The 12,344-nt window shown below is 48.1% G+C and overlaps 1 protein-coding gene across 4 annotated transcripts in view; it reads left to right on the top strand.

The window, feature by feature from the left end:
• Positions 1–12,344, top strand: part of POGLUT2 (protein O-glucosyltransferase 2) — a 79,234-nt gene that overhangs the window by 23,815 nt on the left and 43,075 nt on the right. For all 4 annotated transcript variants that reach the window (XM_068113850.2, XM_068113851.2, XM_068113852.2 and 1 more), the window contains exon 6: positions 11,741–11,916. In XM_068113850.2, coding sequence (XP_067969951.1) covers positions 11,741–11,916 — 176 coding nt within the window. The remainder of the gene's footprint in view (positions 1–11,740; positions 11,917–12,344) is intronic.

The raw sequence follows: 12,344 nt of genomic DNA, 5'->3' as shown, positions 1-12,344 counted from the left end.
CAGAACAAATAATTCTACCATTTGGACAGTTTGTTGAAACAAAAGATGACTTGATCAAAAAAGTCTTTCCCAATATGGAGACCCAGTTCCAGGACTCATCATGGCTTGCCGAAAGAGCCATTTTGGCCCCCAAGAACAATGCTGTTCAAGAGATCAACAATTTGCTCCTCCACCAACCTCCCGGTCATGAAAGAAATTATGATTCTCTTGACAAAGTGACAGATGAAGATCAGGCAGTAAACTTCCCAACTGAGTTTCTCAACAGTCTTCAGCCTCAAGGACTCCCAACACACAGCTTGATTCTCAAGGTGGGAGCACCAATCATGCTTCTAAGGAATCTTGATCCACTAAAGCTGTGTAATGGAACACGATTGACAATCCAGCAAATGATCCCGCATGTCCTAGAGGCAACCATCCTCTCAGGACAATACAGAGGAGAGAAAGTATTCATTCCAAGGATACCACTTATTCCACCTGACCTTCTATTCTCCTTCAAGAGGATTCAGTTCCCCATCAGGCTATGTTTTGCTATGTCCATCAACAAGGCGCAGGGGCAATCAATGAAGGTTGTAGGCCTGAACTTCACAGAACAAGTGTTTGCCCATGGCCAGCTGTACGTGGGCTGCTCGAGGGTTGGAAAACCAAGCAATCTTTATGTCTTGGCACCAAGTAAGAAAACCAGAAATGTTGTATACCAAGAGGTTTTGAGAAATTGAAAATTGACAAAACGTCATGTAGGAAATGTACTGTGATATTGCTCTAAAATATACATGTTCTTTTCATCATATATTTGTCTTATTCTTATTCAACCCGGGCGAAGCCGGGTACCTCAGCTAGTGTATATATATATATATATATATATATATATATATATATATATATATATATATATATATATATATATATATATATATATATATATATATATATATATATATATATATATATATATATACAGTATATATATTGTTGCGAATATGGAATTTGGCCTCCATATCCGCTTGTAAATATTCCCCTATTTTCTCCAATACTCCCCAACTTTCCCCGATCCCCCATTCCCTAGTCCCATTGCATGTAAATAACAATCAGTAGAGCCGACCTTCCCCTTATTCCCCCATTAAATGTCGTGCCCAGGTCCACCGCACCACAGGTAGACAACTTTCGGACATCTTCCTAGTTATTCTTATTCTATGTCAGTTAAGGCCTCGTCTCCATTAATTATGACTCTTCGTTGCACCAGAATGTGATTATATGGCATCAGTAGTGAGTTTAGGACCTTTCCCATACCTCCTTCCATCTTCTTCCCCAACAATTACAACAACAACAGAGGAGATGGCGGCGGAGCGGGGGAGGATGCGTCCTCACACCGGCTCGATCAGCGCCATAGACCATGCGCTCCACGGGGTTACCACGAAGGGGCTCCTTGTCAGCTCCTCGTCAAGGGCGGAGCCTGGTAAACCCCCCGCACGCACCCAATGAGAAGCAACGTGCCGATTCCACGAGGCGGAGCTAACGAGCCGAGGGCGTGTCACTCCCCGCCGGATATACGCGGCCCCGCGCCGGATGTGACGGGAGATGCGCCCCCAGCCTGGAGAGAGAAGTCGCCACCCCTCGAGCGCTGCAATACCTCCACCGCATCTCTTAAACTGGACCGTACGTGATCCTGCCCTGAGCCCAGGTGCACCTGGAGCGATCGCTACCCGCTTTCTTTGCCATCAAACCCCGTGTGAGTGAGCCTTGTCCCGTTTATCTGTCGTCCGTTGGGGTTAATATAAGTGTGTTTAAGTGCCCACCTTCCTATGTTTCCCTCTTGTCCCTGTAATCTAAACCTTCCGCATTATTGTAATAACAACCTTTGAGAACCGTATCCCTGGTGTCGTATTGTGTTATTGTGATCCAGCCGGGTGTCTTCTTTTTCCTTCATTGGTCTAGCATAGCGCGATTAGTCAACGTTCGGGCACAATCGGGTAACTTGTGCAGACGTGGTCATACCATAAAACCGCTCGGTAAATAACATCCAAGCCACGTCTGTAACAATTGGTGTCGAGGAGTTGGATTCGAACCTGGGACTAAATTTGTTAGGCCCAAATTTTGGAACACCAATTGTACTATTAGAGTAACAATTGGTGTCGGGAGTGAGATTCGAGGCCCGACCAAATTTTGGAAAAAAAAAAAAACGAATAGAGGAAAAAAAAAAAATTTGGTCAAAATTTGGAGCGGCCGAAATTTGTTTTGTTTTACGAAACTCGAATTTTGCAAGTCGCGCTATGGCGGATCAAGACGGCTGGGGTCCGGTAGGGGAGAGTGAAGCAGGGTCGGTCCAGGACCAAATTGAGGGACATGAGGGACATGAGGAGAGCGAAACAGCGGGGGTAGCAGACGCGCAAAATAGCGCCGTCACGCACGAAGAAGCGGGCGCGCAAAATGGCGCCTCGCTGATCACCGCGCCAGCGACCGTGGCAGCGCCCCCGGTGGATTGGAATTTGTTTTTTATGCAAATGAAGGCCCTTATGGACAAGAATAATGAAGAAATGGAAAGCAGAATAATGATGGGAATGAGGGCTGATAGGGAACAAATGGGGAACCGGATGGATGCTCAGAGTGAGCAATTGGGGGTAATGGGGAACCAAATGGGGGTAATGGGGAACCAAATGGGGGTAATGAGGGACGAAGCGAGGGGTACCGGTGAGAAGTTAGACAATAATTTTGAGGGGTTAGACAACGGGATAAAAGAAGTGAAAAATGGGTTAACGGGGGTAGAAAACAGAATGGCCGCTCAAGAGAAGCAAATAGAGGGAGTGAAAAATGGGTTAGAGGGGTTAGAAAACAGTATGGAAGGCAAATTGAGGGACATGAGGGACCAAGCGGAAAGGGAAGTTAAACAAATGGAGCAGCAGATAGAGGGGGTCAGAATGGGGGTAGAAACCAAACTGGATGCTCACAGGGAGGAAATGGAGCAGATGAGGGTGGCATCTGGGCAGGAGATGCAAGTGATGGGAGAGGAGATCAGAAGAGGAGTGAGTGAGGAGGTCGGAGGAGTGCGCGAGGAGGTGAGGCACTGTAAGGAGCACATGGAGAAGGAGGTGAGAAAGGGGACTGTAAAGTTACAAGGGGGCATAGAGGACCTGACGCAGGAGGTGGAGCAGCTGACGGTGGGACAAACGGAGTTAGTGGAGCAGGTTCAAAGGAACACTGCGGTATTAGGAGGGTTGAAAGCGACACAAAACGACATAAAAAACGACTTGATAGCGACAAAGAGGGAATGTCAGATGGTACGTGAGGGACTGACAACGAGGTTGGACGAGGTGATAGAGGTAATGGAGACGAAGGACCGGCAGGTGAGGACGCACCTGGAAACGGTCAAGGTAGCCTTAGAGGAAGAACTTAAAGGGGCGCACGAAGAGATGAAGGAGATGAAGCACAAATTAGAAGAAGTGGAAGAAGGGATGAGCGAAATTAAGAAGCGACGGAGAGGGGATAAGAAAGAGATAAAAGAGGAGATAAAAGAATTGGTCCAAAGTCTGTGTTCGGATCGTGATGATGTGCTCATTAACCGGATGAGGGATTCGCAGGTGATGGAGGAGAAGCGAAGAGGAAGAGGACCCGGTGTAAGTGGTGACCAATATGGTCGTGCGTATGATGCGCCAGGTGATTTAAGAAGATTGGGGGTCGAGATGGACCCGGGTGTTCGTGAGAGGCCGTTGGTGAAGTGTGCGACAGGTCTGGTGAGCGAAAGAGGAGGTGTGCGAGAAAGTCCGACTCTGGGGTGTGTGAGGAAAAAGTGCGTGCCAAGGAGTGAGTGTGCTGGCGAGAGTGAGTCGGTCGTAGCGCGTGTGCGAGGGAGCACGTGGAAACGCGGGGTGGTGAGTGTTACAGAGGGTGTGACGGGAGAGTGTGCGCAAGAGTGTGCGCGAGAAAGGTGTGTGACGGACAGGTGCATGAGGAAAGAGTGCGCTGTCAAGAGTAAGGGTGAGTGCGCTGTCAGGAATGGAGGTGAAAGTAGTGAGAGTGACATGGAGCGTGAGTTAGTTGTGACAGGTGAGCGAGGATGTACACCTGGGATGGAAGGATGCACACCTGGAATGGTAGAGCGTGAGTGGGAATGCACGCTGGAGTTGGTGGTGAGGCACGTGGTTGGGTGTGCGAATGAGGGCACACCTGTGATTGTCACAGAGGAGGTGACCGAGGAGGGGGCGCGAAGAGGTGTTTTGGTGAGGTGTGCGACCAACGAATGTGTGCCAAAGTGTTCGGTGGTCAGGTGTGTGACCAAGGCTGTGAGTGGAATGAGGGTACCTGGATGTGTAAGGAAAGGTACGAGGAGCATGGGGACGGCTGGATGTGTGAGCAAGGAACGGGCTGCGGGGTGTAAGCATGCAGGTGAAGCATCGACGTTACACGGGTTAGAGGTTAGGTCGACTTTTAGCCGAATCGGGCCCTCGGTGCGTGCCGGGCCTCGCTTTGAACGGCCGCGTCCGTGCTCCACTAGGCGGAGCGGGCGGCTGGATAGGAAGGGTCGTCATGGCGACCACTTTTTGGTGAGACGTGCCGGCAGGTCTAGATCGGGGCATTGGATGGCTCCACGCCGAGGTGGTGTGTGGGATCTCGGCACGGGTAAGCCCCCGTCCCTGCCCCGACTGCCGGACGCATCCAGCCGCTGGCACAAAACAACCAGCATCCATTGCTTGGCTTTACGAAGCCGGGCTTTGGACAGGGATTGGCGCACCGAGAGGTATTAGTGAGTCGACTGGGTGATGAGGTTAGTGTTTTGGACCCAAAATTAGAGAAAAACAAAATTTGATGATTGGCAAGGGATTGGCAGTAGTGATTGGCAGATGATGGGCAGTGATTGGCCAAATTTTTGATTTGTTGAAATTTGATGTGCAAAATTGGTAGTGAGAGACCCCCGATGTGGTGGGATGGCAAATCCACCATCCCTCACAGGTGGGGGCAAAGGAGCACTAGCTTATGGGGTGTATGGCAGTGAAAACTAGCCCGGGTGGGTTAGGTTATATTGTAGGGATCTAGAAGATGACATTAGGTAACGTTAAGATTAGTTAGTGACTGATACCTGTAGTGGGGACGCAGGTAGATTAGTATGGATGATAATGACGAGGGAGCGCAATAGTTTAAAGGGACGACTGGGAAGCGCAAGTTTCAGAAGGGAGTAGTTAGCTGAGATGATGCCGTGTTTGTGAGAATTGAACAGGTGTGATTGCACAGGTGTGCAACTGGACAGGTGTGTGGAGCAGTGTATGAGTAGTGAGTGTGTGGATCAGCGCGAATGCGCTTGGGGAGAGAAGGGTGCAGGTGGCACCAGGTGTGAGAGCACAGGTGTGCAGGTACAGGTGTGTGGAGAGAGTTGGAGTAAGTGGTACGGAGTGGTGTGCATGGTGCGAAGGTGTGGATGGGGGAAGAGTGGACCCCCATCACGGATACCCGGGGCGGGTAGTGTAAGTGTTAGGTAGAGGGTGCAGGTAAATTGTGGTTGGATATTGGCATCTGTGGTGCGGTTGCAGAATGGTGTTGTGAATGGGTGCATTAGTGTTGTGGAAATGGCTGGGCGTGTAGCCTGTTAGTGTGTGTAGTTGGTTGAGCACTCCACCACTGTGAGGATGTCGGCCAGGTGAGGCCGCAGGTGGGCTCTGGGAGCCGGTAGAGTTGTGGATGGGGCCCGAGGATCCGGAGGACGGACCCGGGTAGCCCAGTGCCAGAGAGGGCACCGAGTGGGGAGAGTGCCAGAGGGCCTTCCCCAGGTAGTTAGGTTAGGGTAAGGAGCAGGTAAGCTCGGAGGCAACTGCAGTGGTGGAGGTGTGCAGGTGGGTAGACCCACTGGGAGAGGTACACGTCGCAGCCCAGAAATTGTACGAGGGCACCGGGAGATGAATCGGGGGAGTGAGACCCCAAATTGAAGAGCACCACAGTTTGGCCAATGGGAATTGGTTTTTAGAACCCATAGTGTAAGAGGGCCAATGGTTTGGCCGGAGAAAGACCCCGGGTAGTGTAAAGTTGTTAAAGTCATTTAGGAGATAGTTAGGATTGAGGAACCTGTCGCACCATACGCAGCCACTTACCTGTGGTGATGATGATGACTCCACACCTGTGTTTTCTTTGTTTTGTGCAGGAAATGAGATTGCTGTGAGGATTTGTGAGACGCATCACGACGTGGATGAGACATTGGGGTGATTCCATCTCTCCCTCCCTAGGAGGGACTGATGATGAATTGGTGATGGCAAATTTTGATGAGAATTGAAAATGGCAAATTTGATTGGTTAGGAGGGAGAGAAGACGAATTTGGTATATGGGAGGAACGGGGAAGACAGTAGGGATGTTTGTTGATTTGTAAAGTAGATGTTTATGGGTAGTGTTGTGTTTTGTGGATACAGTAAGGGGTAAGGGAGGGGCCATGTAGGTTACCTGGTGGGGGGGGCGTACGATAGGAACGTACCTGTCTCACCTGGTTCCCATGTGCCCCCAGTGTGCATCACCTTACATTGCGTGCACTTTTGCGCCCTTACCACCTTACTCACTTGTCTGCTTCTTTTGTCTCCCACCTCCGAGGATCTGGCTTTGGGGTAGAGAGAGAGGAGAGAGAGGTGCTGGCTGCGCAGTTGTGGGCCTGCACTTTCGCTGTTTGCTGCCGGGATCGATACACCATATGGACCGCAATGTTTGTGGCCACCCACAATGGACCGCAGTTCGTTTGCGGCCAAGCACCACCCGGGGATGGACCTATGGGTCAACGTGGCACCTATGCCATACAGGTGAACCACTAATAGTTAACACCACCAAGTGCACCACAAGAAGAGCAAGAGACACCTGCAGGGTTAGGGGTTGTCGCATTTATTTTTAATCATTGAACAATGGTGACTGCACCGATTGGTGGTGGGGTGGTGCTGTTGATGCTCGGGAAGGGTGCTCTGCACGTTATTAAAGGCCGTCGGCCACAGAGCACTCGTGGGTTGGTGTATCGATGTTGGCAAGCGCGCTCTCTCTATGCATAACATCTGCATGTGTTCCTCCAAAAACAGGTCCTGGATCGTAGTGTAAAAAGTCAGCGTAATCTTGTAAATAATGCTCCCTACCGGCTGTATGTTTAGTTTGAGAATTCTTTCCGGATTCGGTTATCCTGTGGGTGTGTTTCTGTGAGGAGAAGGGTGCAACGTCGCAGGGGGACATATTTACTCATTTGTGAATATCTGTAAAACTGTCGCACTCAGGGTAGAGTTAATAGTAGAGGGAACTACATTGCGTGCCACACTAAAGTAGGTAAAAATTTATCGGGTCGGGACGCCCCGAGGGTAGAGAAGGGTGCAATGTTGCGAATATGGAATTTGGCCTCCATATCCGCTTGTAAATATTCCCCTATTTTCTCCAATACTCCCCAACTTTCCCCGATCCCCCATTCCCTAGTCCCATTGCATGTAAATAACAATCAGTAGAGCCGACCTTCCCCTTATTCCCCCATTAAATGTCGTGCCCAGGTCCACCGCACCACAGGTAGACAACTTTCGGACATCTTCCTAGTTATTCTTATTCTATGTCAGTTAAGGCCTCGTCTCCATTAATTATGACTCTTCGTTGCACCAGAATGTGATTATATGGCATCAGTAGTGAGTTTAGGACCTTTCCCATACCTCCTTCCATCTTCTTCCCCAACAATTACAACAACAACAGAGGAGATGGCGGCGGAGCGGGGGAGGATGCGTCCTCACACCGGCTTGATCAGCGCCATAGACCATGCGCTCCACGGGGTTACCACGAAGGGGCTCCTTGTCAGCTCCTCGTCAAGGGCGGAGCCTGGTAAACCCCCCGCACGCACCCAATGAGAAGCAACGTGCCGATTCCACGAGGCGGAGCTAACGAGCCGAGGGCGTGTCACTCCCCGCCGGATATACGCGGCCCCGCGCCGGATGTGACGGGAGATGCGCCCCCAGCCTGGAGAGAGAAGTCGCCACCCCTCGAGCGCTGCAATACCTCCACCGCATCTCTTAAACTGGACCGTACGTGATCCTGCCCTGAGCCCAGGTGCACCTGGAGCGATCGCTACCCGCTTTCTTTGCCATCAAACCCCGTGTGAGTGAGCCTTGTCCCGTTTATCTGTCGTCCGTTGGGGTTAATATAAGTGTGTTTAAGTGCCCACCTTCCTATGTTTCCCTCTTGTCCCTGTAATCTAAACCTTCCGCATTATTGTAATAACAACCTTTGAGAACCGTATCCCTGGTGTCGTATTGTGTTATTGTGATCCAGCCGGGTGTCTTCTTTTTCCTTCATTGGTCTAGCATAGCGCGATTAGTCAACGTTCGGGCACAATCGGGTAACTTGTGCAGACGTGGTCATACCATAAAACCGCTCGGTAAATAACATCCAAGCCACGTCTGTAACAATATATATATACAGACTTGGCATTTAATATGGAATATTTTTTTTGTGGGGGTGAACTTAGTTTTCAAGATGTCTTAGAACCAAAAGTTCATTGGAATTATGTTGGAATTATTCTAGATTTTGTTAATGTGATGTTTAAAAGAAACAAAAACCACATTTGACATTTCAAAACAAATAAATTGATCCTTGAAAGTGATGTGAACTGATGAATGAATGAATGAATGATCGTTTTGAGGCCATTTTTCCCCGCTAGAGCGGGGGTTAGCCTTGCGGGCCCCATGACAATCATGGTTCCCTGTTTGAGGCAATGTTTTTATGGCCGGATGCCCTTCCTGACGCCAACCCTTGGTCGCCTCTTATGATGCGCAGGGTTACGGTGTACCTATTCTAAATCGGGGTACACACCGTGATCATTCATCCCAGCAAGCTGGTACTCAATTTGCCGACCTCGGAAGGATGACAGGCTGAGTCAACCCCCCTGGCGTTAATTCAGCGATCGACCGGGATTCGAACCCAGGATCCTAGGATCCCAAGCCGGCACCCTAACTGCTAAGCTAACACCAGGAACTGATATCGAACTCAATTCATGGATAGTACTGTGTTAAACTTCTGTACGTTTTCCAGAAGTATCTCTTTATTTTGCACATTAGCCAAAAATTTTTTTTACAAAAACAAAAGTTAAATTACGACTGGGATTACGGACAGTAAAATTACAGTTCAGTACTTCGTGTAACCCCCACGAGCATTCAGGAGAGCACGTACAGGTTGAGGCATGCTGTTCACGAGATTTGCCAAGGTTTGGACAGGAATCGCTTGCCATGCAGTGACAATAGTCTGCTGCAATTCATGCACAGAGGTCGGCTGCTGGTCCAAGTGGTCGATTTGACGCGTTAATTCTGCCCACAAGTTCTCTATCGGATTCATATCCGGGGACATGGCAGGCCACTCCATATGCTCTACACCACGGTCAGCAAGAAAGTGTTGGATCATGTGAGCACGATGAGGCCGTGCATTGTCATCTTGGAAGACAAAGTTTCCTTGAAAGGCTGCACTAGCAAATGGAAGCAATGTTTCTTCCAGAATGGCCCTGTACTTGAACTGGTTCAGGTTTCCATTCAGAACAACCAGGTCAGTTTTGCCCCCTGCATGAAAAGCAGCCCAAACGGTCACCCCACCACCTCCAGCTTGGACTCTTGGCACTATACAATCTTTGTTGTCGGCTTCATGCACTTGTCTGCGCACTCGGACGCGGCCATCTTGACGATAGACCAGAAATCTAGACTCGTCACTGAAGGTCACATGATTCCAGTGTCCTGGCTGCCATTGACGGTGCTCTCTGGCCCACTGCAATCGGCGCTGGCGGTGTTGTCTGGTCAGGCGTGGCTTTCTCAGGGGATGCCTGGCACGATAGCCTGCTTGAACCAGTCGTTGGTTGACTCGCCTTCTGGATACAGGCACATTTGTCAGTTGCTGCCACTCAGCCCTAAGCCGATTAGCTGACTTGGTACGGCCATTGCGGATTAACCGGTGCAGCTGGCGATCATCCCTCCTTGTGGTTCTGCGGGGACGACCTGGCCTCGGTATTGGAGTAGGGACACCCATCTGAGCATTTCGTTTCAGGATCTTTGACACCTGACCTTGAGTGCTGCCATACTGCCGAGCAATAGCACGCTGTTTCATGCCGTAATTTTGTAAAGCCACCACTCCATGGCAAACAGCATTGTCGAGTTGACGGACCATCTCCAGAGGAAGTGGCAATAACTTTTGGAGACGTGCAGCAGTTGTTTTCCACTAATACAGAACGCAACAACCCTTGTATACCCGACTGTGAAGCCAATCGTCAAATGCACCTGTCCGTACATTTTGCCACGCCACCTGTGATATAAGCCTGTTGTTGACTTGTTGCTGCGACAGACAATCAGTGACATGGTTCTTTTAACAAATAAATCACCAAAGTGTAAAAGAAACTCACCAGATTGATATACTGAGTTAAGAAAGTAAACCCAAGTCAAGAAAAAACAAGTACAAAAAGTTTTAATTAAAACAAAAGCCACGTCGATGTTACACAATGCCTAGATGCAGCTGTGCCTATAACATCGATGTTATAGGCACAGGACATTCCTATTGATTCGATTACTTGATGTTATTTTTGTGCAAAGTGAAAATATATCTCGGCAATTTCCCGTGTGTGGCGACGAATTTTTAATATATCTCGGCATTTTCCCGTCTGTTATTTCAGGCGGTGTATGACTGACCATGCCGCGATTTAAAAAATATATATCTCGGCAATTTCCCGTGTGTGGCGACACGTGAACGAAGCTATGCTCTTCTCTCCACATTATTGTGACGACGTATAAATTAAATATTTCATCGTGACGATTGTCATCAAATGGACGAAGTTTTAATATATCTCGGCATTTTCCCGTCTGTTATTTCGGGCGGTGTATGACTGACCATGCCGCGATTTAAAAAATATATATCTCAATGGACTTGAAGTTACAGGCCTTTGAGAATTCATTTCGTTCTATAAAGGGCAACTTTCATCGGATTTTCTTCCCGTTTTTTTTCAACCGAGTCTAAAACTATGTTAGCGACTGTGAAAAATGAAATGATATATCGAATTTGATTTGAAATAAAACTGTGTGAGAGAGGAAGACACCACGGGCCTACAAAACAGGCCTCAAAGCTATGCGAGTTAATAAAATGGTGGATATTTGTTTATATGAAGGCTCTCCCAGAATGGGTGGAGCTATGGTTCCCAGAATGGGTGGAGCTTTGAGGTTTTGTCTTCTCTGCAAGAACAAGAACAAGAAGAAGAAGAACAACAACAACAACAACAACAGCAGAGGGCACTCGATGAGCAGCGTCTGCGACGCGGCTAAAAATATTCCATATTAAATGCCGTCTGTGTATATATATATATATATTTTTTCACATTTATGGGGGAGAGGTGATGGAATACCTTAGGCCAGGTAGGATTGTATAGGGTAGTGTGCTCCATATGTCGTGTAGCCGCCTTCATGTACTTAAGTCAGGCTCGGCTAACCCCGCGCGTGTCTCTACCGCCGTAGTTGAGCATACACCTCAGAGTTGAAGCTCGGTCGGCCATCCGTCACCCTGCGGTGTTCACTTCAGGGTAGACACACGATAATATATGTACTGTATATATATCTATATATATATATACATTTGGTGATGGCTCACCCAAATCAACGATCAAATGTAGAGAGATCTGAAGAAGTACTTGAGCTTACTTTTCAATGTAAAATAATTTTCATATTTTCCTTTATAGACTTTTTAAACACATGTATGTTGGCAATATTTATGCTCTTAATGAGTTATCGCTCGCTGTTATCAGGTCTACTTGTCTGATGTAGAGTTCTTTGTCAATCTGGGTGACTGGCCACTAGAGAAGAAAGAAGTTACAGACCCTGCATTGCTTCCTGTTTTCTCATGGTGTGGTTCAGATGAGACCCAGGACCTGGTTATGCCAACTTATGACATCACTGAGTCCACGCTGGAAACAATGGGCAGGTGCGCTCTGATCTGCATTGTAATGGGTGCCTCCTGAAAAATTGCTAACTTGTACTAAAATATTTTATTTTTGTCTTTTTTTTCTGTTCTCTTTCTTGAAAGTTGGTGATGAATGTGTATTCAAACTGTTCTCACACATGCAGTCAAAACTTGCAAATACATTTATCGTATAACACAACAAACAGGGTATGGCCAAAAAAAAAATCCATGAAAAAATACACAATACTTTCATTAGCTCACCTGGAACATAGTTTAGGTGAGCTTATGGGATGGCGGGTAGTCCGTCCATCCATCCGTAAAATACTTGCAACGTCTTCTCCAAAACTAATTGTTGATATTTGGTGTGGTGTGGTCGCTAATTGGATTGTGATCAAACTTGGCTAAAATGATATTTGGTGTGGTCGAACTCAAGTTTGTTCATGGCATCT

This window comes from Myxine glutinosa, chromosome 4, assembly GCF_964187855.1.
Source record: "Myxine glutinosa chromosome 4, kmMyxGlut1.1, whole genome shotgun sequence".
NCBI classification, from domain to species: domain Eukaryota; kingdom Metazoa; phylum Chordata; class Myxini; order Myxiniformes; family Myxinidae; genus Myxine; species Myxine glutinosa.
Note: the sequence above shows the minus strand (reverse complement) of the source record. Positions and strands in the feature narration are given on the sequence as shown.